The sequence below is a fragment of the Ochotona curzoniae genome, unplaced genomic scaffold, assembly GCF_017591425.1.
Source record: "Ochotona curzoniae isolate NIBS_2020 unplaced genomic scaffold, NIBS_Ocur_1.0 scaffold_2453, whole genome shotgun sequence".
NCBI classification, from domain to species: Eukaryota; Metazoa; Chordata; class Mammalia; order Lagomorpha; family Ochotonidae; genus Ochotona; species Ochotona curzoniae.
The window spans coordinates 11223674-11250511 of NW_024467094.1; the positions used below are offsets into that span (position 1 = coordinate 11223674).

Sequence of the window (26838 nt, forward strand, 5' to 3'; positions counted from 1 at the left end):
GAGTAGACTCCTGCATGTGAGGAGTGAAAAAAGCTGATCGAATGTATGGTGGGCATTCGGTACAACAGCTGAAACACTCGGACTGCTTGCACGTTGCGTCAGTGTGCCTGGGTCTGAGTGTCAGGTTCCTTTTGCGTTCTTGCTAAGCCATACGATTGGAGGCACAGGTCTCTCACATGGGTGCAGAATCCCAAGGCTTCGTGCTGTCCTCAACGGTTTTCCCAGACCACAGGCAGGGAGCTGGATGGGAATGAAGACGTCAGGACACGAGCAAGCACCCTAATAGGATATTGGTGCTTGAAGGGGGGTGATTAGCCAATTGAACCATCACACTAAGTCCCCTCTCTGGCTTTTAAATAAATGAAAACACATTTTTTTTTTACTTTTTTGTTTGAATTTTATTTTTTATGATTTTTACATATTTGATTAGGATGAAGAGGGTCAAGGGCTAGAGGAAAGTGGGCGAGACTATTGTTTTCACATTTTCTTCTTTCTTTCTTGTATTTGGGGGAAGGGGAGAAATAAGGAGAGAAGCCACACCCAGCCTCCCAAGCATCCCAGCGTCCCCAGTGTGGGGCATGATTCAAGGGTCCAGCTCAATTTTTTTTTTTTTTTAAAGATTTATTTTTATTATTTTTTTTTATTGGAAAGGCGGATATACAGAGAGGAGAGACAGAGAGGAAGATCTTCCGTCCGATGATTCACTCCCCAAGTGAGCGCAACGGGCCGATACTATGCCGATCCGAAGCCAGGAGCCTCTTCTGGGTCTCCCACGCGGGTGCAGGTTCCCAAAGCCTTGGGCCGTCCTCGACTGCCTTCCCGGGCCACAGGCAGGGAGCTGGAAGGGAAGCGGGGCTGCCGGGATTAGAACCGGCGCCCATATGGGATCCCGGGCGTGCTAGGCGAGGACTTAACCACTTGCGCCACCGCGCCGGGCCCAATTTTTTTTTTTTAAAGATTTATTTATTTATATTGGAAAGGAAGATAGATATACAGAGAGGAAGAGAGACAGAAAGATCTTTCATCCAATGATTCACTCCCCAAGCAGTTGCAACAGCTGGAGTAACCAGGAGCCTCTTCCGGGTCTCCCACACGGGTGCTGGGCCCCAACGCTTTGAGCCATCCTCAACTGCTTTCCTAGGCCACAGGCAGGGAGCTGGATGGCAAGTGGGGTCACTGGGATTAGAACCTGTGCCCAAATGGGAACCCAATGCATCAAGGCGTGGACTTTAGCCACTAGGCTACCATGCTGGGCCTTCAATTGGCTTTGATAGTTCAACAGTTCTGTATTATTGCCAATCTTGCCACTCCAAGAAAATAAATTAATTTTTAAAAGGGAAAAAAATACAGCTGTATAAAGAGAAAAATAGAAAAAGAGATTGTTCTTGCATCCCATGACTCCCCCTGGAGTTTATGCACTCCCCTGTATCTTGGCAATCACTGAGGAACATGACCAGGTCTAGCTGCCGTAGACACCCGGAAGTATATTTATTCTAGGAAACTGCCTGCATAGCCGAAAAGCCGAGGCCGGTCGCGTAGGAAGAGGAGAACAGATCCTGAGGAACACCCAGCAGTTTCTGCCAGTGTCCCCCCATGCAAATGTAGCACTTCTTACTGAATTCTCGTACTGCCCCTCTATTTTCCTAATTGTTGTTACTAGTGAATATTTTGATAATAATTGCTATTATTAAAGGTTTATAATGCGCCTGTTTGGAGTAAATAATCTTGTTACTCCATTTCTGCAGCTGGAGAAACCAAGACCTGCTATCATCTGACTTTAGTTATTAACCATCTTAACTATTTCAGAATCCTAATAATATAACTTACATGCAGTTAAATGTCTTTCATTATTTTTGCCTCATCTTTTAAAATTCAGCATATCTACGTTTGTCCCTGGGAGTTTTGTTTCATTTTTTTTATTTTTCTCTATGAAAAATATAAAGCCTCGTAAAAGAGTAAAGAATAGTATAACGAATCACCACATAATTTGAGCAGTTATCAACCCTTCCCAATACTTCCAAATCAAGTCCCATTCATCATGCTGGAAATACATCAATAGTTAGCTCTAACTTGTTAGGTCTTTTCACTAGCATACTGTATCCTTCTAATTTACATATCAAAATTAATAATCTATTGATATGATATCCATTTTTAGAATCTCCAGATTATCTCAGAACTTGAACTGAACAGTAGGTCTGTCAGAATTTAGATCTAAGCACTTGAATTTGATGAATAGATTTTTTTTTTTTTTAAGAAATTCATTTATTTGAAAGGCAGAGTTAGAGAGATTTTTTTTAAAAAGATCTCTTTATTTTGATTGGAAAGTCAGATTTACAGAGAGAAGGAATGACAGAAATAGCCTCCATCAGCTGGTTCATTCCCAAAGTGGCCGAAACAGCCAGAGCTGAGCTGAACCAGAACCAAGAGCCGGGAACTTTCACTGGGTTTCCCTTGCGGGTGCTGCTTCCCAACCATCTAAACAGGAATCTGGATAAAACAGAGCAGCTCCCTCCAGATGTGGAGGTGGTACTCCAGTATGGGATTTCAGTTTTGTTTGTTTTTCAGGTGGCAGCTTAACCCATGACACAGCACTGGGCCCTGTTAAGTTTCTTATCAGAAAATCTGTGTGCTTTTTGATTATGCAGGTTGTATGGGGTCAGCTTAATGGACTAGGTGCCACCTGCAACATCCTTATCCCATATGGGCACTCATTCAAGTGCCCCTGCTTTGGTTCTAACCAGCTTCATGCTGATGGCTCAAGAGAAGCTGCAGAAAATGGCCTGGGTGCTTAGGACCCTGCATCTATCTGGAAAACCTGGAGGAAGCTCCTGGCTCTTGTCTGCCTAGCCCCAGGCTTCTTGGCCGCTACTGGGTCTTGAGCCAGCAAATGGAGTATCTGTCCCTGTCTCTTTATTTCTGCCTCTCCACCTCTGCCTTTAAAATAACAAAATGTCTGGGGGGCAGGGGGAATCAGGCTCTTGGGCTTGGCACAGTAGCCTAGTGGCTTGAGTCCTCACCTTGAACCCGCCAGGATCCCATATGGGCAGTGGTTCTAATCCTGGCAGTCCCGCTTCCCATCCAGCTCCCTGCCTGTGGCCTGGGAAAGCAGTCAAGGACGGCCCAAAGCCTTGGGACCCTGCACCCATGTGGGAGACCCAGAAGAGGATCCTGCCTCCTGGCTTCAGATCGGCACAGCACCGGCCATAGTGCTCTCCTGGGGAGTGTATCATTGGACGAAAGATCTTCTCTATCCCTCCTCCTCTCTGTATATCTGACTTAGTAATAAAAATAAAATAAAAAATCTAAAAAAATAACAAATTAAGATGTTGGAAGCTTATCATTTTTTTTTAAGATGTGTTTCTTTGAAAAGCAGAGTGGTAGTGTGAGGGAGAGAAATCAGAGTGGCCAGGACTAGATCAGGCTGAAGTCAGGACACTGGAGTCCACATATGTGGCCCCAACACTTGGGTTATTCTCTGCTGCCTTCCAGGCATGTTAGCAAGCAGCTGGTGGGGAAGCAGAGCAACTAGGACTCAAACCACTACTCCAGTACAGGACACCAACGTAGGCAGCAGCTTGGCTCACTACACCACACACTGGCCAAGTTGAAGATTTCCTATGGAAAATATCCCAGACATTTTTAAATTTATATATTGTAACTTTTAAAAATGTTTATTTTTATTAGAAAGACAGATATACAGAGAGCAGGAAAGACAGAGAGGAAGATCTTCTGTCCCATAATTCACTCCCAAAGTGACTGCAATGGCCTGTACTGCGCCGATCAGGAGCCAGGAACTTCCTCCAGGTCTCTCTCCCATGTGGGTACAGGGTCCCGAGGCTTTGGGCTGTCCTTGACTGCTTTACCAGGCCACAAGTAGGGAGCTGGATGGGAAGCAGGGCTGTCAGGATTAGATACAGCGCCCATATGGGATCCTGGCGGGTTCAAGGCAAGGACTTTAGCCACTAGACCACTGCGCCAGGCCCTTGTTTTGTTTTTCTAAGAGGAAAAAAGCAATAGGAAATTTAACTAGTAAAGTCCTGAGCTCCAGTTGTGAAGGTATTTCTTTTTTCTAATCAACATTCACACACCAAAATGGAGGGTGGGGATAAATCGTAACTAAAGGTCTTGGCACTTGTGTAAGAAATTTAAATAACAGGCAGACATATAGAGATTTGTAAATATGTACTCGGTGCCAGCGCAACCACAGAGAAGATACTGTATTAGTGGTACGGAGAAGTTTAAATATTTGTGGTCAAACTTAAAATTCAACATAAAACTCTCATCTGGGATGGAAACTTTCCAGAAACTGCATGGAGGGCATTCAAACTTCATAGACTCTGAAAGACCACTCCTCTCATCAGGCTGGGCTAGAGAAGCTACTCTGCTTCCTTGGTGCCCTTGTTCTATGTGGCTGATGGGCCCTTGGAGGAGAAAAGGGACATGCTGGCATTCTAGATACCAGCAAGCCTACACCAAGGACCTTGCTGCGTAGCAGCTTGCTCTCTCAGCTCTTGCCAGATGTCACCTTGACTTGGAGCTTTTATCTATCTGCTTTATGTAAAATAACAGCAAGCTTTCCCACCTTGCTTCCCTCTACCCCCTCCCCACTTTATTTTTCTCACAATGTTTTTGTAAAAGGTTTTTTTGTTTGTTGGAAAAGCAACAATAGTGAAGGGAAAACAGAGTAGGAATGTGTACACGGGGAAGGGAGAAAGCTCTCCCAGCCAATTCACTCTCCACTCTCAGAAGCCACAACAGCCAATACTGGACCAGGCCAGAGCAAGGAATTCCATCCTGGTCTCCCGTGTTGATGGCAGGGACCCAAACTCTTGGGCGATTATCTGCTGCTTTCCCAAGTATGTCAGTAGGAAGCTGGATCAGAAACAGAACAGATGGAAGGGACCCATGCCAAGGGGTAGAATGGGCACAGCCACCTGAGGGAAGGGAGGCCAACAGGTGGGACAAAAAAAAAAAAGCAGCCAGGACTTGAACCAGTACTCAGATACGGAATACCATCATATGTAATTGCATCCTTGGTGCCAGCTATGAGAAGAGACAGTGCTGTAGCACCTCCCACTCATCATATTGCCGCCACTGTGCTTATTTGACTCACTGTCCCATAGAATGTTAAGTCCCATGCAAGCAGGAATCTTGGCTTTAATCAGTGCTGATTGCTATACTCCTAGCACCTTGAGTATGGTCCTGCTAAGATGTAATAGGTGCCTAATAAATATTTATTGGGTGGATTTAGTAGAATATGTTAAAATGTCTTAGAAAATACAGTCCAGAGGAGTAATGAGTTAGACAATGTGCAGTGGTTTCACAGTAGAACCACAATCTGAACTCAGCCTGAAATCCTTCAGCTCGGTTACTCTGTTCTGTGGTAGCTGTCAGCTCCAGTGGCTCCTGGTGCAAATGGCGCTTCAGGCGGTGCATCAGCCTTCAGATGTACAAGAGACCCCTGCTAGAATGCCTAGCTCACTCGAACACGTAGAATAATGATAGAACAGTTTAATATTTTTAAAAGTTGCACTCCCGTTTCTGTCCTTGAATTTGTTGAAGACCTCTCTGATGTCGGTGCTGTGCTGTGGGAGCTCCTTCTAGACAGCATAGGGACTAGAACCTGTACACATACTTTGTACCTTTTCTCTTCCCTTCTCACCTTCTCTTCCAGGTAGATGCACTGTGTCTCATCCAACCTTTTGTCATTTGAGACCCTGCCTATCTGAAGAGCCTAATGTAGCTGGCCTCCCCCAGGCCTTTAGAACTTGACAATGACTGGTGAACTTGAATCTGTCTGTCCTTCCAACCCAGAAAAACTGCTGGAATAATACATTAGGTTTTCTGAATCTAGTTCATAACCTTACTGTTGATGATGCTGAGTATTTGATATGAGATGTGTTTCACAAATCATGTTGAGGACTAGCATACCATGTTAAACTGCTACCTGTGATGCCAGCATTCCATATAGAGGTCCAGTTCAAGACCCAGCAGCTCTACTTCTGATCTTGCTCCCTACTAACGCACCTGGAAAAGCAGAAAGTGAAGGCCCATGTACTTCGGCTGCTGCATCTCTGGGTGGGACCTGGATGGAGTTCCTAGCTTCTGGTTTCCATTTGACCCATCCCTGGCCATTGTAGCCATTTGGGGAATGAATTAATGGATGAAGGATCTCTGTCATCTCTCCCTCTCTTTCTCCCTCCCCTCCTCCTCTACCTCTCAAATAAATAAATACATCTGTTTCTAAAAGGAGATGACAAATGGCAGAATATGCCTGTCTCTGAAAGACTTGCCAGAAACTGCCAACAAGGACTACAGATCAAAGGATCCAGAAGTGGGAAACAGGAAGATTTTGCTTTAAAATTCAGTCTTCTGTTGTTTTTGTTTTTAACCTGTGCCCAACCCCTCCTTTTTAAGACAGAGGAGGGAGGGAGAGTGGAAGGGGAGGAGAAAAAGAGAAAGTCAATCATTCACTGATTCACTGCCCAAACAGAGCTGAGCCAGGCCAGAGTGGGAGCCAGGCGCAGGGACTCACACATGGGCTGTCTTCTACTGCTCTTATAAGTGTATTGGCAGGAAGATAGACCAGAAGTAGAGGAGCTGGGTCTTAATATGGAATGCAGCCATAAGAAGTGGTGACTTAACCTGCTGCACCATAACAGTGGTCCCTTCACTATATATATACATATATTTTAAAAAAAAGATTTGTTTATGTTGTTATTGGAAAATCAAATTTACAGAAAGAAGGAGAGATAGAGGGAGAGATCTTCTGTCCATTGGCTCACTGCCCAAGTGGCTGCAACAGCCAGAGCTGAGCCAATTTGAAGCCAGGAGTAGAAGAGCTTCCTCTGGGTCTCCCATATGGGTGCAGGGTCCCAAGCTTTTGGGCTAGCTTCTACTACCCTCCCAGGCCACAAGCAGGGAGCTAGATGGGAAATGGAGCAGCTGGGACATGAACTGACACCCACATGGAATCCCAGTACATGCAAGGCAAGCACCTTAGCTACCACGCCAGGCCCTTTACCATATTTTTTTTATTATTATTTTATTTTCCTTTACCATATTTTAAAAGTACACATTTGTAAGCAGCTTAGTTTGGCCTGTTAGGTCTTTGTTGTTGTTTGTTTAATGTGAGGGAAACAGAAAGAGATCTTCCCTTCTGCTGGTTCACTCTCCAAATGTCTACATTCAGGACTGAACCAACTCAAAGCCAGAAGCAAGGAGCTTCCAGTCTCCCATGTGGGGTGCTAGGGCACAAGGTCTTGGACTGTCTCCTGCTGCTTTCTCAGACACATTAGCAGGGAGCTACATTGGAAGTGAAACAACTAGGATTAGAACTGGCACCCCTTTGCAACGCTGGCATTGCAAGCAATGGCCTAACCCCCATCCCTGATTCTTAAGGGTGAGGTGCCACCTAGAACAGAGGCCCTCGTTAGACTTTTTCCACTTTGTCAGAAGCAAGAATAGCATTAACCATCTCTGATAGCTTTCAGTTCTGTATTGTCGGTTGTGTACAGGTTTCCCAAGCTAATTCAAAAATTTTGTCTCTTTCTATCTTATGAGTGCTAAGCATTGAAACTAATACTTCAAATTCATCTAAACTTATTTTCATATCTTGTTAGGTGTGGGCTTCAAAAATAGGAAAAGCTGCATTCATAATTATTGGGTTGTTGCCTGTTAGCCTGTGCTTAATGTACTGACTTGGAAAATTTTAATAAATCAGAAATATATTGTAACAGTAGGCTCTTGGTCTCTTTCAAATCCTGTAAGGATTTGCTACACAGGCTTAATGATCAAAAATGGAGCAAATGAGACACTCTCCACCCAAACTGTAAATCATGTTAGAATGATTTACAGGAACAACCACCCATCTCTCAGTTCTAAATGGAAATCTTCATTATGGGCAGTGCCAGGCACAAGAGAAGCCCAGGTCATTCATTTGTTCTGTCTAGACTTGAGTTTACTCTCTATAAGATGGAGATGCCAGAGGTCACTTCATAAGATTTTTTTTTTAAGATTTATTTATTTTTATTGGAAAGGCGGATATACAGAGAGGAGGAGAGACAGAGAGGAAGATCTTCCATCCAATGATCACTCCCCAAGTGAGTGCAACGACCAATGCTATGCCGATCCAAAGCCAGGAGCCTCTTCTGGGTCTCCCACGCGGGTGCAGAGTCCCAAAGCTTTGGGCTGTCCTCAACTGCTTTCCCGGGCCACAGGCAGGGAGCTGGATGGGAAGCGGGGCTGCCGGGATTAGAACAGGCAGCCATATGGGATCCTGGGCGTGCAATGCGAGGACCTTAACCATTGCGCCACCGCGCCGGGCCCCACTTCATAAGATTTTAATAAGAATCGAATGACACACCAGCGTTGGAGCTCAGGAGTTAAACTGCCACCTACAGAACAGGATGCCCCAAATAAGAGTACTGGTTTGAGTTCCAGTTACCCTGCATCCAATCCAGTTCCCTGACAATGTGCCTAGGAAAGTATTGGAAGAGAGTTCAAGTAATTGGGCCCCTGCTACTCACGTTGGAGACCAGATGGAGTTACTGGCTCCTGTCTTCAGCCTGGCTCAGCCGTGGCCATGGCTGTCATTTTGGGAGTGAACCAGCAGATGGAAGATCTCATTCTCTCTTTGACTGCTTCCCAATTTCTGTCACCCTGCTTCTGAAATAAATAAAATTTTAAGCATTTATTTATTTTTATTAGAAAGACAGATATACAGAGAGAAGGATCTTCCATCTGCTGGTGCACTCTGCAAGTGGCCGCAGTGGCTGAAGCTAAGCTGATCCAAAGCCAGGAGGTAGGAGCAGGGTTCCAAGGCTTTGCGCTGTCCTCAACTGCTTTCCCCGGCCACAAGCAGGAAGCTGGATGGAAAGTGGAGCAGTTAGGATACAACCTGGTGCTATATGGAATGTCGGCACGCATCAGGCAAGGATTTAGCCACTAGGCTGTCATGCCAAGCCCTGAAATAAATAAAACTTTGAAAAAGAAACAAGATTTTTAAAAAGTATAGCAACGTACTTTGTAAAATAAAATTGTTTTTGGTAGGTTAAGGGAGAAGGGTAACCAGGGATACTCCAAAGAGATAAGCAATTTCAGTCCAGTCATTAAATTTCCATATCATCCTGTAGTTTCTGTTAGTATTTCCATACTTCATATGGATTCCTTTAGATCCTCTACCAGTTCTTCCCTCCCCTCTCAGCTGTTGTCATTGTCTTGTGAATGTGGGAATAGAAAACCTGTTAGATTTTACTCAGAAGCTAGAAACCCCGGAGACAGGACTCAGGTAGCCCCTAGGTGGGAACGGGGGATTGGGAGGTGGATGTACAGAGGAGATTGCAGTCACACCATCCCAGGATTTCCCTGTCAGTAGAAACCCTAGAGTAAGGATTTCTGAGCCCTTAAGAAGATCAGCAAAATGCCACTTTGGAAATAAAATCAGGATGTCCTGGGCGTTTCAGCTTTGCCCATGCTGGCATCGCTTTCTGCACTCCCTTCCCACTCTTGGCCCTGGCACTTCACCCCAGGAACATGCCACCTGCCTTCTCTTTCTGGCTCCATCCTTTGGCTGCTCACTTTATTTTTTTCCACATCCTCATCCTCTTCCAGCTCCAAGTTAAATAACCCTCACAGCTAGCTTGCCATCAGAGCTAGGTCCGGGAGGAGCTGCCAGAACCTGACACTGCCCTCTCTCTGGTGATTCAAGGCAGCGTTTTCGTCTGCTCCCTAGAAGTCCATGGACCACAAGTGAAAGGCCAGCAGGTTGGGTGGTGCAGTGTCTCTTTATCACCATGTGCCTCCAGCAGCACACAGCAAGTTCTCACTTAGATTTACAAGTCAGAGCCTGGAGCGGGATCTGTTGTCGTGCACTCGGGTTTCCACAGCCGAGGCGAGAGCATTTTGTGGCTGGCATTTTTCCTCCGCCTTTACAGCATGGAAGCCCAACAGGAAATGGAAGTCCCATTTATGTTTGGGCTGGTGGCTTGAATCCTCACTGAACCTCTTCTTGAACTCCTCCGAGGTCTAGACCCCTGCCCTGCGTGACCTGAAGGGCAGTCTTCCCAGCTGTCAGCACGCCCTTGGGAAGAGGGAAGCTTCAGAAGCCCAGCAGAAAGCCTCCAGAGAAGGATGCCCTGACTGTCCCCCTTTCTTTCCTGTCAGTAGGGACATGGAGGTTTCCTGTCTGCCTTGTCATCGGCTTTGGAGCACTTTCCTGCGACAGCCCTCCTCCCCGCTGCCCCAGGGGTATGCAGTGGTCTGTGTGCTTTGTGCCAGTCACTTTCCCAGCACCCTCCTTCCTTCAGGCACGATCAGATGGTCTGACTAACTTTGCCCTTGTGACAGGGTTGTGTTCTTGTCCTCACAGTTATTCCTATGGGACTGGAGACTTCTCGGATCCTGTCCCCTTTTTCTTCCATGTTCTCTCTTCCCTCTCTAGCTGGATCCTTTGTAGGTCGGTTCCTCTGAGGTCACCGAGGAAGGGCAGTGTGTGCTGTGTGCTGCCACAGGAGCCCCTTCCTCAGTAAGCAGAGTTCCTTGGGGAGACTCCCTCCCTTCCTCCAGCAAAAGCATGTTGGCAGCATAGCTGCTTGAACTCCGGAGTAACAGAGCAGGGAACAATGGCATATGCAGAGTGGCCTGACCAGGCCAAGGGAAGTTAACTCTCAGCCTGGAAGAGGAGACAGTTTGAAGAAGCTTCCTCTGGAAAGGAGAGGGGATGCGTTGGAAAGGGAAAATTCTGTGGCAGTGACGCGTTCTCTGAGAATTCCAATCAGAAGCCAGCCTTTCCTTCCTGAATGTGATTCTTCTCCTGAAAAGTAAACTGTTGCACTCTCTCCTCCCCACTATACCTTACTCCAAGATCAAGGATTCACAGAGGAACAACGCAGCCTCTTGGGTTGACAGATTTGGGGGCCAGATGGAAGGAGGAAGCAGGCTTCCATCTCCCTGTCCCCATACTGTCCGTTGAAGTTCTCTAAACAGCGCATCAGTGTATGGGGTCTAGAGTGGTGCTGAGTGCTTTCAGGAGACCCTTGTGCACAGGTCTTCATTTGGCATCCAGCAGAGACTGGCTCCCTGAGAACTGTTACTTCATCAGCTAATGAGTGGAGAACCTGTCTGTTATACCCAGGAAAGTGAAATGAATTCAAATGATAGATCTACTTTCAGCACAGGGACCCTGAGGAATGCCTAACTTCAGAATTTCTTAACCTATAGTTTTGCTAAGCTTCCATTCAGTTTATGCTCATCTAGAGGCAAATGTGTCACAACTGCTTCTTTCGCCCTGACTTGGGGCTGCTGGGAGGCCTGGGTGGGTGTGGCACCCTTTAGGTGAGTGTCTGCGTGGCAGTTCTGCTGAGCCCGTTGCCGTGTGCGGGCAGGGTGTGCTGCGGGCAGGCTCATCTCTAGAGACCACTTGCAGCACGTTGACTCTCCTTAGGGGTTTTTACCGACTTTGATGAGAGGTGAGCCAGAGGGGTGTTCTCAGCTGCCCGAGATCTCCTGGCTTTGGGCTCCACCTGCCAGGAAGCCCAGGGAGCTAGAGCCGTGGGAAAGCAAGAACTCACAAAAAGCAGCGTGTAGGAGCCAGCCGCTCCCTGCTGCCTGCTGGAGTGAGCTCCGTGAGGCTGCTGACAAGAGTCTTCAGAACACTAAAACAGGTGATTAAAACATCAGTGTAAGTCTTTCCAAACTCTGCAGAAAGCCAAAACCTTCGTTTGGACACCAACAGAAACTTTCCGCTCTGAAGCTTTACAAGCCGATCTGCCTTTTCTTCCTCTGCTCCAGGGCCAGGGGAAGCTCTGTGCTAACGATTCCATAAAATCCTCCAAGTCTCTGTGAGCGCCTTATGATGTGAGGAAGGCCGGTACCGCCCTTGTTCCATCAGACCCATGTTCAGATTCTGACTTGTCAACCCCTCCGTAAAGGTGAAGCCTAGTTTCTTGGCACCGACCTCGGTGGTGAAGCTGAACTCTAGCTCTGAGCTCGGCGGCAGGACTGTCTCTCCTTTCCTGCTGTCCAACATGACTGCTCACAGACATAGAAAACTGTAAGAACGGAAAGTGCTGCAGCCACCCCACTTCTGGGAGTCCACCCAGAAGATGGGAAATCTGCACTGCCATGTTCATGGCAGCATGTTCACAGTGACTGAGATACAGAGCCAACCTAAGTGTCCATCAGTAGAGGAATAGATAAAGAGAATGTAGTTTATATGTGTGGTGAAGTATTATCCAGCCTTTAAAAAAGAAAGAATACAACATAGATGGAATTAAAAAAGAAATTTAAAAAGAAAACAGAATACAACATGGATGGAATTAGAGAAGATTGTAAATGAAATAAACCAGAAAGAAAAAGACAAATATCTGTGTTCCCACTTACATGTGGACTCTAAACAGAGTAGCAGCAGGCGTTGTAGTATTGTAGTGCAGGAGAGACTTAAAACTCCCACAGCATCCCATATCAGAGGGCCAGATCCAGGCCTAGCTACTCCGTTTTCTATCCAGATTCCTGCTCACAGGCCTGGAAAGCAAACAACATGTGATGGCCTAAGAACTTGGGTCCTCCCCACACATGTGTAAGACCCAGATGGAATTCCAGGCTTATAGATCAGCCTATCCCAGCTCTCTCCTTCCTGTCTCCAACAAATAAAAATGAAGAAGCATGAAAAGTAGAGTAGTGGTTACACCAAGTTGGTGATAAAAGGAGTGGGGAGGATAATGATCAAATAATGGTATAAAGTCCCCAGAAGGAAGATTAGGGTTTTATATTTTTGTTTCCTAGTTTATTTCTCTTTATGAGATCTATTGCATAAAGGGATGAATATAATTAAATAGTATATGCTGGGTCTGACTTTGTAGCACATCTGGTTAAGCTGCTACTTGCCATGCCAATACCAACATCCCATATTGGAATGCCAGTTTGAGTTCTGACTGCTCCACTCCCAGTCCTGCTGCCTGCTCCTGTACTTGGTAGAGCAGCAGAACATGGCCCAGGTGCTTGGAGTACTCAAACCTCTGCCATCCGTGTGGGGAATCAGTCTCAGGTTCCTAGTCCAAACCTGGCTGTTACGTCTGTCTGGGAAGTGAACTATTTGCTCATCTGTTTTTCTTCCTTTCAAATTAATAAATAATTTTTAAAAGATAATAAGCACAATAAATTAATTAAAATAATAAATGAAATACTTTTTTAAAAACTGAATTGTACATTTCAAAATTAGCAGGAAATTAAATTTCAAATGTTCTTACCATAAAAAGTAAGCATCTGTTATGATGGAAGTTAGATTTACTCACTCCACATTATATCCTTTAATTATAACATCACTTTTAAAAATATTTTTTATTTATTTGAAAAAGTTACAGAGAGGGAGAGAGACACAAAAAAAATCTACTATCTGCTAGTTCACTCCTCCTCCAATGGCTGCAGCTCACACAAGTTAAAAGGAGGAGCCAAGAATTTCTTCCAGGTCTTCCATGTACATAGCAAGGGCCCAAGCACTTAGGCCATCCTCCACTGCTCTTCCTGGGCCATCAGCAAGGAGCTGCATTCCAAGTGGAACAGCCAGGAGAGGAACAGGGTGACTGTGTGGGATGCCAGTATTGCAGGCAGTGACTTTACTCATTATGCCACAATGCTGGCCCCCATACATCGCTTTGTAGCTCTAAATATATAACAATTATAGATGGTCAGTTTAAAATACAAACTTTGGGCACAGCGCAGTGGTGTAGCAGCTAAAGTGCTCACCTTGAACGCACCGGGATCCCATATGCGCGCCGGTTCTAATCCCGGCAGCCCCCCTTCCCATCCAGCTCCCTGCTTGTGGCCTGGGAAAGCAGTTGAGGACGGCCCAAATCCTTGAGACCCTGCACCCGCGTGGGAGACCTGGAGGAAGTTCCTGGATCCTGGCTTTGGATCGGCGTAGCATCGGCCGTTGCACTCACTTGTGGAGTGAATCATCGGACGAAAGATCTTCCTATGTCTCGCCTCCTCTCTGTATATCCGACTTTCCAATAAATAAATAAATAAATCTTTAAAAAAAAATAGGAAAGAAGCCATCAGCATTTTATAGGCAAAATTCAGTCATTTATCCAAGATCCCACAAGGAAGATGACTGCCTGCCGCTTGCACTAAACCTATGCCGGGTTTACTTTGTCTTCTGTGGCCACTGCCCTTGTGGAGATGAGGAGGGTCTCTACCTGAAGCACCTGCTGTTGCTCTCATCCCTGCAGTCCTGGGACAGTTGGAACAACGCCTCAGGGCACTGCGCAGCTCCTCCTCTTGCAGGTTACTTGGCCTCTGTGCCTTGGTCTCCTCACCCACCTAGTGGAGTTCCTCAAACAGTGCCTGCTTCGTGAGGTGGTGAGAATTACAGGAGTTGGTTTCTGTAAAGCATTTGGCACGTGCCTGGTGTGTAGTAACCACTCCATTCCTTGTACTGTTCAGGGTGACTGGAGTTTTGCAGCGGTTTTTTGTTTTAAGTTTTTTTTTCTTTTAATTGGAAAGGCAGATCTACAGAGAAGGAGGGACAGAGACAAAGATAAGTTTAATAGGAAGACCCAGTGTGATGAAAAAAATAAATAAATAAAGTAAATCTTTTTAAAATGAAGTGAAACAGCTAGGGTATGAACTGCCACCCATATGGGATGCTGACGTCACAGATAATAACTTTCCCTCCGCACCAAAAACTGTCCCCTTATTTTTTTAATTTTGATTGACACGTAAGTGTATCTACTACAGGATGCAGTGTACCCATTTCATACATGTATAATGTGTAACCAGTGTGCCTAGCTCCCTAAACATTTCTCCTTCTTTTGTGTTTGGACCTTGGAGATGTCTTTCCTCTAATTCTTCATCAGATATAAAATAAATTGCTGTAGGCTCTCGTGACCCTACTGTGCTATGCTGTGTAGGACACCTGAACCTACTCGTGTCTGGCTTTTGGTACTCCTCCCTCCCCCTGCCACCTTTTCCCCTGTAATGACCACTACTCCTCTCTACTGCCAAGAGAATGCTTCTCAGCTTGCCCACGTGCGTGAGGGCGTGCGGTGCTTGCCTTTCTGTGCCTGGCTTATTTCAGTCAGTATGAATTCCTCCAGTTCCAAATGCATGTGGTGTCACAAAGGACAGAATCTCTGTGTGTGTGTGTGTGAGAGAGAGAGAGAGAGAGAGAGTGAGAGGCGGGGGGAGGAAGGAGGGAGGGAGGGAGAGACTGAGACTGGTCTGTTGTGTTTATGCTCCACATTCTCTTCATCCTCTCATTGACAGATACATTGATTACATGACTTCACTATTGTCGGTGATGCCGCAGTAAGCATGACAGTGCAGGTATCTCTTTGGTAATGCTCTTTTCTCCTGAATATGTGCCCAGTCACAGGATGTGGAAGCTGTTTCAGCTGAGGCATGTGACAGTTTTATGTATCTTTTCTGAAGGAACCTCCATAATAGCCTTGTTTTCCATCATGACTGTGCTAATTTACTCCCCACCAACAGCGGAGGCACCTTAGCCAGGGAAACCATCAGTGAAAAAACAAACAGGGTGTTGAGAAGATGCTGACACGAAGAACAGTGGAGGAAGTGGAACTGTCTTCCGTTCAAAGGTATAACACCAGACTTCAGCTGATGTGAGGCCAGTTAACTAGAAGCAGTTTCATGTGGCTCCAGAGAACAAAATCTAGTGCGTGACTAGACACCTGCCTGTGACACTGCATTCTCTTGCATGGGCAAGAGTTTGTGTCCCAGATTCTCTGCTTCCAATCCAGCTCTGCTTTGGGCCTGGGGAAAGTAGCAGAGGATGGTCCAAGTGCTCAGGCCCCTGCCACCAACATTAGAGACACGCACAAAGGTCCTGGTTCTTGGCCTCTGCGTGGCTCAGTGCTGGCTCTTACAGCCAACTGGGGAGTGGACTAATAGATGGAAGAGCTCTCTGTACTTCCCCTCTCACTGCCTCTCTGCAACTCCTTCAGATAAATCCTAGGGACTAGCACCATGGCATAATAGTTCAAGCCTCTGCCTGCAGTTCCAGCATCCCATATGGGTGCCGGTTTGACTCTTGACTGCTCCACGTCTGATCCAGCTCCCTGGAAAGCAGTGGAGGATGGCCTGAGTCCCACATGGAAGCTCAGAAGAATCCCCAGGCTCCTTCTCCTGACTTCTGACTAGTCCAGCTCTAGTTGTGGTGGACATTTGGGGAGTGAACCAGTGGGTGAAAGGTCTCTCTCTGCCTTTCTTTCTTTTTTTTTTTTTTTTTATTAATTACATTGCATTATGTGACACTGTTTCATAAACTCTGAGATTCTCCAGCCCCTCCCCATACCCTCCTCCCATGGTGGATTCCTCCACTTGGTGCAGTATTACAGTTCAAATTCAGTCAAGATTCTTTCATTGCAAACATAGAGTCCAGCATCTTGTTGTCCAGATAAATTCAACAGTTTCTTGGGGGAGACCATCTCTGGTCTGAAGGCAGCTCTCTCTGCCTTTCCTTCTCTCTCTGTAAATCTGCCTTTCAGATAAGAAACAGACTAAAATAAATAGGTAAATCTTGAAGGAAAAAAAAAAAAAAAAGGCTGAGGGGCAGGTTTGGGCTTTAAAAAGGCTAGATGTTTCCGAAACACCAGATCAGTGAAAATAAAACAGGTGCCTGGTAGATGATTTTTGTACAGTGATTAGGACTGAAAATTAACAGAGAAAAACTGTTAATGCAGATAATGGTAAAAAAAAAAAATCAGTTCTGTGTTTCTTGAATATAAAGTAGTGATTATGTTAAAACTTTCTCCAGGGTCTTGAATTGTTTTCTTGAAAACTTTCTCCAGGGTCTTGAATTGTTTTCACCTGAAGTATTCAAGAAAGGGTTGGATTTCTGGAGGATGTTGCCCTGTGGCTGTAAGTAGTTATGAAGGTCTCTTCCTAACACAAGCCAAGGTCCTGGGTATGTAAATGGTGTCGACACTGAGGGCTCCAGGGAGTCAGGGAAGGTGATTGAAGTGCCGAGGGACCAGCCGCAGCAGTCAGCTCACGGTGGGGTCCTTAGCCAGATGAAAGTGCTGTGCAGTCTGGGATTAATCTGCTCTCTTCTCTTGTATAACTAGGAGAGAGCTAGAAGAGTTCCTGTCCCACGGTAGGACCTTGATAAAGATTTGTGAATTATTGGCTGGTACCTGGACAGTAGCTGATCATCTTGAAAGACAGACTTTCTGTCACACAAAAAGACAGAGAAATGAATTGATTGCATGCAGAAATGTAAAGTCGCTGTAAGGTATGGGGAGCCTCCAAATTTTACTGAGGTGTCTAACAAGAGGAGGCCCCCCAGGGCTTCCTGAAGCCAGAGTCCAGATGAGGGAGCTGACAGGCAGAACTGCAGTGGTGATGGGGTGGCAGAGGCAGGGAGGAGTGGAGCACAGCGGGAGGGTGGGTAGCAAAGCCAAGCCCAAGGGAGGTCTTCCTGTAGGCCTTCCCAGGAGCTTCACCTTGGAAGGAATGAAAGAGTGGTGTGCCAGGTCTCTGCAGGGGCCCCCCTTCTCCCACAACTTGTTCTCCTGATTCCTTATGAGAAGGGGTGCAGATTCTGCCTTCCTGAGTGCTGTGCGTAGCAGGGAAGGGGTATATCTTTCTGTCTTAATCAGAGAAGCCTTTTTTAGGAATTCTTACTGGGATTGGTACCATGCTTTAGTTAGCTAAGCCTCATGTGGCACTGGTATCCATATGGGCACTGGTTTGTGCCTCACTTCCAATCCAGCTACCTGCTAATGCACCTGGAGAAACAGCAGAGAATGGCCCAAACCCTTGCACCTATTTGGGAAATCCAGAAGGACCCAAAAGTGTACCAGCAATGGAAGATCTTTGTGTCTCCTCTTTCTGTAAATCTGCTTTTCAAATAAAAATAAATAAATCTTGAATATATATGTATGTATTTTGCAAGGCAGAGAGACAGAACGTTCCCATCTGCCACTTCCCTCCCCCTAAATGCCTGTAACAGCAACGCTGAGCCAGGTCAAAGCTTGGTCTTCCATGTAGGTGGCAAGGATCCAACTGCTCAAACTTCTACCTGCTGCCTCCTGGAGTTTGCTTTATCATAAAGCTGGGATTCAGAACTAGGCTGGAACTTGAACCAGGCAGGAGGGAGGCAAGAATGCCTAAGAGTGTCTTAACCACCAAGCCAGAAGCCTGCCCAGGGGTCTAAATGCACCTAGTGTGAATGTGTGTTTCTCTCTCTCTCACTCTCTCTCTCTCTCTCTCTCTCATACACACACACACAGGATGTTTGCTTTGTTCCTCTCCTAATCACCAGGAGCAGAGCAGAACAGCATCTCACACATAGTAGGCACTTAGTAAATATTTGCTCACTGGAATGTTGGCGAAGTCTGTTGCATGCTGTACTCAGAAAAGGCACTCTCAACATACACATAAAAATAAATAAATCTGGGGAAGGAGTGGCTGTCTTGGCAGCAAACGAGGTGGCTCAGGGTGCATGAGTGAGGCCTGAGGTTGAGTGCTCCCAGCCCAGAAATAGCTGGCAGTGTGGAACAGAACACACAAGGCCCTCACAGGCTGAGACAGCCTGGAGCACTTTCATCCCCCAGGGGCTGAGCTTGGAGCCTCCCCTGCTGGTTCAGTAAGTGAGAGCCTTGCTGCCTGTGTTCAGGTTTCAGACTTGTTGAAGCCAGCCAGACCTGAAAGGCTTATGTTGGCAGTACCAATATCTACCCCAGCCCTGCCATTGTGGGTGGTTGTTCTCAGGGCAGAGTGCAGGCAAAGCAGGCCTGGACTGCAGCCCAAGCTACTGCTGCCTATGGCTGGCTCCCTGAGATGCCTTAACTGCTGAGAACGCACCCTGCTGGTACAGCCACAGCCCGGAGCCGAGAATAGAGAACCACCTCTTCCCAGGCGGGGAGCAGTTCTGGTCTGCCTGGGGAAGAGCTGACTCCTGACAGTGTGTTCAGGATGTCCATCTGAGTTCAGGAAGTCCAGGTAGGTAGAAAATTTCCATATTGGGATTTTCTCATACTCTTGTATTGGAAAACTTAAAGCAGGAATTGCGCTCCCTGCTAATATGCCTGAGAAAGCAGCAGAGGATAGCCCAACTGCTTGGGACCCTACATTCCACATGGGAGACCTGGAAGAAGCTCCTGGCTCCTGGCTTCAAATCAACTGAGCTCCAGTTGTTGTGGCCATTTGAGGAATGAACCAGCAGATGAAAGATCTCTCTCTCTTATCACTCTACCTTTCAAATAAAATAAATCTCTATATAAATAAGGAAATGTTTTGAAAATTTTTTGTATTTACAATTTTTTAAATATTTGTTTATTTATTTCAATAGCAGAATGAGAGAGAAGGGAGACAAAAATCTGCTGGTTTGTTCCCCCAAAAGCTATAACATTAAAGGGCTGGGCCAGACCAAAACCAAGAGACAGGAGCTTCTTCTGAGTCTTCCACATGAATGCAGGGACCCAGGCACTTGGCCTGTCCTTTGCTGCTTTCCTAGCCGTGTTAGCAAGAGCTGGATGAGAAGTGGAGTAGTTAGAGAGCCTAGTGTAATGTATGAATTGGCCAATCTTCCACCAACAAGTGCCATAATCCTGTATGGACACCAGTTCATGTCCTGGCTGATTCACTTCCCATCTTAGTTCCTTGCTTGTCACCTGGGAAAGCAGTAGAGGATGGCCCAAAGCCTTGGGACCCTGCACTGGCATAGAAGCCCCAGAAGAAACTCCTGGTATCAGATTGGCTCAGTTCCAACCACTGTGGCTATTTGAGAAGTGACCCAGTAAATGCAAGATCTTTCTTTCTGTGTCTCCTTCTCTCTGTAAATCTGCCTTTCCAAAAAAAAAAACCCTAAATAAATAGATAAATAAATCTTACTTTTAAAAAAGGAAAGAAAAAGAAAGGAGTAGAGCAGTTAAAAATCAAACTGGCACCTGATATGGGATGCTGGGGTCATTAATGGCAGCTTAACCCATTATACCACTGTGGCAGCCCCCAGAAATCTTTTTTAAAAAATAGGAAGAGGGCCTGCTAGAGAGAAGCTAGGCCTTCCCTTTAACAAGTGGCCTGCAAGGTAACCTCAGTCTAGCACCTGAGCTCTGAATAAAGCATCCCAGCAGCCTTGGCAGCTGGTGAGCATTCCAGGCCTTTGCCCCAGCCCGGACTGGGTGCTCGCACTGTGCTTCCCACTGCCCTCTGACTCGGCTTACAGACATCTGAGTGCCCATGCCCCCTCCAAGCAGACGGGGACAGAAATGGGGAGCATCTGCGGGACGCTGGTTTCTTGCTCAATATTCAGTGTGCATCATTTCTTTTTCTTTCTTTTAAGATGTTTTTGTTTGAAAGAGCTGCAGAGAGAGAGAGAGAGATCTTCCGTTTGCTGATCTGCTCTGCAAATGGCCACTACTGTTGAGACTGGGCCAGGCCAAAGCCAGGTGTCAGGACCTGGTCTCTGTCATGGGTGGCAGGGACCCAGGGACTTGGGCCAAGTTCCAGTGCTTTTCTCGGCACATCAGCAGGGAGCTGAATGAGAAGCAGAGCTGCTGGGACTCAAACTGGTGTTCCTATAGCATGCCAGCATAGCAGGCAGTGGTCTAACCTGCCGTGCTGGAACACTAGCTCCTGCATCTTTTTTCTTTTTTTTTTTTAGTTTAAGAGAACTGGAGCTAGCACAAGTCTAAGGAGAGGTTTAACACAAGTATGCAGAGTTGGGAGATGGCCTTTTAGACCTGAGCTCAGGTCTAAGACGATGGAACATGGGCTCTTGCCCAAGCCTTAGTGCTCATCTTGTTTCTTCCCAGAATGGACCCATTTCTCCTCCTGGATCCATCTCTTTCTCACTGTGTATCCCACAGTTGCTCTATTCATCCCAGCACTCTGGTATGAACATAATCTTTTTGTCTGATAGTCAAGTACCTGTGCAGAAATCCCTGTGACCAGTACAAGTCTTGCCCGCTAGCCTTTTGTCAGCAATCACCTTCCCCTCTTGGGAAGACACACTGCCAGTGTGTGTGTGCAGGGCCAGCTATTGGCAACCACCCACGTTGTTTCCATTTGGAGGAACACAGCTGGTAGAACCCAACACACTTAATGGTGTAGCTACTGTGGGTTGATTGATGACATTAGCATGTTGTCTCATAACCCATGGACCCCCTCCGCGGGCACAGAAGACCGGCCGTCAGACAGGGCAGGGCTAACACTCAGGCCTGGAGCATTGGTGACTGCCGCTTCAGAAATGGGTGGGAGACATGGACCACCATGTGAGTTGGTCCCTTGGACACCTGCCTCACCGGGTTTGAGGCCTGCATGTTTCTCTCCATGTCATGCCTGCCTGATTGCCCCTGCACAGGCTCCTCTTTCCTCTTCCTTTGGCATCACAGCGCATCTGTTCCAGGTCAGCCATGAACGTCCGTCTTGCTTCCCTGAACCAGTGCCCATCTGCAAAGTGACTGCGTGCTTGTGGCCCGTTTCTCTCCTGTCTGTGGAGTCCACTCCCTGCCAGGAAGCCCCTGCCCTAGGAATGTGGACAAACCATTTCCTCTGTCCTCCCAGCTCCAGAGGATTCCCTGTGTGGTATTTTTTAATGTCTTGTGTCTGAACTTTTCCTTGGCAGACCCCTTCTCAGGCCGACCCACCCTTGGCCACTACAGAATTGTGCTTCCCACCCTTCAGTCTCCAGTAAGGGGGAGCTGTGCGTAACTAGAGGTTCCCAGTTTGTTGGAAACCCGTTAGCCTGAGTTAAATGTCTTGTAGCCAGTCCTTGAGGCTTAGTTAATTAAAGACGATAATTAACCCATTGCTAATTGACCTCAGAAGCCAGCCAAGCAGCCTGTGTTTTACCAGCGTTGGTGGTGGATTTGGAAGCTATTTTAGGGTTTCTTAATAATCTCAGCAAGACTTCACTTTCCTGTCTGCATCTTATTTGCTCTAAGGACATTCTGTAAAATTAACAAGCTATAAAGTTTGATTGAAGGTTTCAACAAATGTGACAATAATTGGCTCCGTTTAGAGAAACAAGAAAAAACAACCTGTAAACTTGAGTTTGTGGGGGAAACCCGTGTGATTTTTCTCTTTAACCAAAGGAGCAGTAGCAAAGCTGGACTTTTTAGGACCAGAAAAAAAGAACTGGCTGATGTGTGACTTTAATTTGAGTCCCCAAACCAAAAGTTGGGGGTTAAAAAAGAGATGTTGCAGAGTAGCCACTGTGGTGCTTATGCCTTCCAAAAACTGTCTTTGGAGAAAACAGGGACCCAGTTAAGAGTGGAGCAAGTCCCACCTTCCCTAAAGGTTGTTTCCAAGAGGCCTGCTTCAGCTTTCCAGGCAGTCCCAGCCCCATCAGGGGTTACCCCTTCGCCACGGCTGTGTTCAGCGAGGCATGATGTCTCGCAGCCCAGATCACACCACATCGCTATGGGGCCCAGTATACAGCTCCTTTTCTCTCCCGTCCTCACCCACCTCCCATAAGGCAGCGTAGATCTCCTGGGCACAAGCCCTGGCCGAGTGGTTGTGTGTGAGGAGTCATGAGATTTCAGAACACATCATTCTCCTTACCCACCCTTCCCCTCAGACACCCCAGTCCTCGCTCCCATCTTGACCTAGAGGTCTCTTCCTGCCGTCCTCTGGACCTCAGCTCTCCTCCTCACCTGCGGTCCCCACTCACCTGGAGCTGGCTCACAGGCGCCCTGGGGACCTGAGCCTGCCGTGCCAGGCTCCTGACTGCCTCTCCAGGTGTGCTTTCAGTTTTCCTTTCTGCCTGGCTCTTTGCGTGTGTGGACCGATCCGGGTGATAGCTGGAGCCCTGAAGCTCAAGGTTTCAGTTCCCGCTGGTGAGGCAAGTTGCCTCCAGTTGGCTCGAGGGGAAAGGGATGGGGCTTTCTCTGGGTGCCTTTCTTTCCCCTCTTCCCTGACCTAAAGCCCCAGTATCCTTTTCAAGGTTGAATGAGACAATTCATGTGAGACATTGTGCCCATGAACTGAATAATCTATGCTGTGAGTCTCCCTCCAGAAGGGGGCCTGCCACTGAGAAAGTTCCCGGCTCCCTGGCCAGCGACACCCTGGCCCCACCTGCTCCTGCCTGGCGAGGAGACCTCTGCTGCCTGACTCTTCCACTGGGGAATACAGTTTACCCAGAGTGGCCGTGTACATGCTACTTACATTCTCAGCTTCTCATTGATACGGAATGGAAAAATGTGCTCACAAACAGTTACTGTGGGGATTATGTCACAGACTCCATCTGGACTCCTTCCCTTGCAACAGGGAGCCCAGCTTTAACCCTTCTCCTGCCACGGAGTCTTCCTTGGCCAAGCAGAAATAATCTTGCAGTTGGCTTTTCATAGAAACTTAGAAGGCTTTTTCCATCACGATAGCACTTATTAACCATGTGTAAACTGCTTGCGTTATTTGTTTGCTTGCTTTCTTTTTCTTTTCTAATTCAAATGCTGGCAGCTTTGTGAAGGAGACTCTTCCCATCAGCCCCCCAAGTACAGGGGCAGGAGAGATTGGGGATCTTCTCACTGGGCTTTCTCCTGCCACCTTAAGACAGAATGCTGTCACAGACAGTTCAGCAGGCTGGAGTCAGAGGAACCTCTGGGCCCCTGGTACTCCACATTTCTGCCTCCCATGATGTCCTTTAGAAACCTAGGACACTGTATTTAGCCTTGGCTGCTCTCCTTGCTGGTTGGGTTGAAAGGACAGACGGCACCTCCCAAAGACTGAGTGGCTTTGCTTTCTCCAGGCAGGTAGAGTCCTTCTCAGGCTGCTTAGCAACAGCTCCAAGACCTAAGTGGAGCACTGCACTTTCTCGGACCAGTCAGGGCTGTCTTTGCCAAGTCCCCTCATCAAGCAAGCCAGGTTCCTTCTAAATGGCATGAAATGAAAACCAGGGAGGAAAAGCCCCTTCTTGTTTGTGTGTCTCTGTGGTGGACAGTCCCCACTGATCTCTAAGGATGTGCCACTGGCAGACTCAGGATGTACACATCCCTGGGTCCCGCTGTGCCCTGGAAATCCCCACCTCCAGGAGCACCACGTCCACATGCACGGCCTTTCACCTTCTTAGCTGGGCGTCACGCTCTTCCCGAACTGGTCCGTGCCCTATCCATGCACCCCTGAGCCACCCCCTTCTCTCCATGGCAAATTCCTGTGGCACACTGAACGGGATTGCCAGTGCTCACCAGCCAGATGAGGCCAGGGCCCGTTGCAAGCTTTTCCTCAGTCCTCTTCACACTCCTCTCCCCCACCTACTCTCCCTTCAGTGGCAGCAGCCTCACACCAGAAAGGAAAGTCCTGGACCCATTACATAATTCTCCATAGTGCAAGCAGTAGCTGGGGCATAAGGTCAGAGGTCAGAGTGGGGTCAGGTGGCTGACACACACTGTAACGACAAGGTGGTTAAAATTAGACCACAGAGAGGAAACTGGCAGTCTTGTGGAAATGCAGAAGTTTCCTCTGCAAGTGAGAGGCTGGGGATGCAGGGAGGCCACTGTGCGTGCTGGCTGCCAGGCCATTACTCATTTCAGCTCTGTTCTTTAATGCCTTGTAGCCCCTGCTTCTGTATTTCTAGCCTTCCTCATCACATGTTTGAACACACGCGATAGAACCATGGTTACCTACTCTGGGCCAAATGAGCTTCCTTCCTCCTCCAAGAAGGTGAGCCCAGGGCCAGGTGCCCTCAGCCCTAGAGGCTTGCTCTTTCCTGGCCTCTTCTGTATAGCCCCAAGCTTTGCAGGTGCTGTCCCTCAGAGCACAGCCTAGAGTGGTAACAAGACCTTTGATGAGGGCGAGTACGGACCATCCTTGGGCAGAGGGAAGACAAGCTTGGTGAGGGTGGCAGAGGACATGGGTTACGCCTGCCGCATCCACTCCCTATGCTGCCCCACCACACTTCCCTGTACTTCCCAGTCTCACTGCTGGTCCAGTTGGTTCTCACAGCCCAGAGAAATATGAGAGTGATTGGTGTGGTTGCTGTCCAGACAAAGGAGCTGGCCCACACACCTGTAAGACTGAGCAGAAAATGTTTCCCCATGAGTCCTTCACTGTGGATGCAAAAAGAACAGCAGGGGCACCAGTGTGGTTTGGAATCAGAGTGAAGGGGCTGCCCACCGCGGGCACATGTGACCACTACTGTGAGTTGCCCTTGGGGCAATGGCCTTGAACTGCCCGGCTGCAGGTCAGCCAGATTCCATCTGTTGGTGAGCACCCTGCCACAGGGAGGAACAGATCATAAGAGTGAGAGAAGGGCACAAACGGGCAAGGATGGCACTGGGTGGTGTTAAGCAGAAAAGGTGGGTTTGGAGGTCAGTGGGTATGTGTTGCCTTCCAGGAAGATCCAGGACTAGATGACTGTGCGCTTCATCTCAGACAGTTGCAAGTTTGACGCTTGCTCAAGATGCTGAATCAGTGCCTCTGTCTGTGACAACACTGGTGTTGTGTGCCAGCGTAGTCACACCAGAGCAGTACACATGGACCCCAAAGAAGCGGAGCTCAGCCAGACGGCCCCCACCTGCTTGGCCTGCCTCCCTGCCCCAGCAGCTTCCTGCCTGGCCCCGGTCTCTTGAGCATGAGACGCTCTCAGGTGGGGCAGGAACCTGGCAGGGGAAGCCCAGCGTACTCTGGCTGAGATGGAACAGCCTAGAAAGCCTTCCTCATTCATTCTGCACTGGGCAGAAAGTTCTCCTTTTTGGCATCTGGGGAGAAGCTTGGGCAAGAGGCACCCAAAGGCCATGTTCTATGGGAGCCAGCGTTTCACACCCTACTCCTCTTACTGATGACAGACCAAACTCAGAAGAATTTCATTTATTTTTTCTTTGTATCAGGGCTATGATAAAAGAAAGGCGCAGTCCCCAAGGGCACCTGGCGTTGGTCCCAGGGACGGCCTGAGGGGAGACTGTGTGGACCTGTCTGACTGAGCCACCTTGGCCCTCGCTGCAGCACGCAGTGCACACCTGTGCTCCTCCGCCTCCCTGGCACTGCAACTTTGACACACTTCTGTAGACCCCTCAGCCAACAGGCTCTCTCCTCTCCATCTTCCCTTTCAAAAAATGCTGTTTTTCTTCTTTCCCTCTCGCCCTGTAGGTTATTGCAGCCGACTGCAAAAGGGTCACAGTGCTGAAGTATTTTCTGGAAGCCCTTTGTGGACAAGAAGAGCCTCTGCTGGCATTCAAGGGTGGAAAATATGTGTCAGTGGCACCCGTCCCAGACACCATGGGAAAGGAAATGGGAAGCCAAGAGGGAAAACAACTGGAAGATGAGGTACTATGCGGGAAGAGCCCGCTGTGGCAGAGGGAAGGCTCCCCTCCCCCGCCCATGGTTTCAGCTTCTACCCCGGGTTATTTATAACCACGCCGAGCAGTGTCTGTGTTAACGTGACCAGTCAGTCTCTCGAGAGTGCGCTGTGCTGGTGCCCCTTCCTGCCAGTCCACCCCAGTGCCTTCATCTCACTCTGCTACGAGTTCCAGATGCTTCTTTTTAATGTTGCATTGGAGGAGAAGGGAGGGAAGGAAAGAAAGAGTTTAATAATGTGCAGCTCTGGAGGCTTAGGAAAGGGAGTGCAGAGAGGGGGGGTGTTGGGGTTCAGGCTGAGGATCAAGTTTATAGATGTGTGGGGCTCAGGGCAGCACAGGCCTGAACTCCAGCCTCCAACACACGTACAGGAAGAGCTGACATTGCTGGTACCGCGTGGAAAATCACCCCTTCCCCCGGCCTGCCTTCCCTCCCTCGGTTCCTCCCTCCCTCCTGCACATCCTGATGTGATTAAGGAATTCTCCTCTTGTTTGTTTGCCCTTGGTTGTTCCTGTAGCCCTTGTTTCACTCCACAGTGTGTTCACGCACATGCACGCATGCGCCTGTGTACTCACCCCCGCAAAG

General features: G+C 47.8%; 1 protein-coding gene across 2 annotated transcripts in view; it reads left to right on the plus strand.

Moving 5' to 3' along the window:
- The window catches only part of SMG6 (SMG6 nonsense mediated mRNA decay factor), a 227106-nt gene that overhangs the window by 181151 nt on the left and 19117 nt on the right, over positions 1-26838 (plus strand). For both annotated transcript variants that reach the window (XM_041001461.1, XM_041001462.1), the window contains one exon: positions 26047-26223. In XM_041001461.1, the coding sequence (XP_040857395.1) occupies positions 26047-26223 (177 nt within the window). The remainder of the gene's footprint in view (positions 1-26046; positions 26224-26838) is intronic.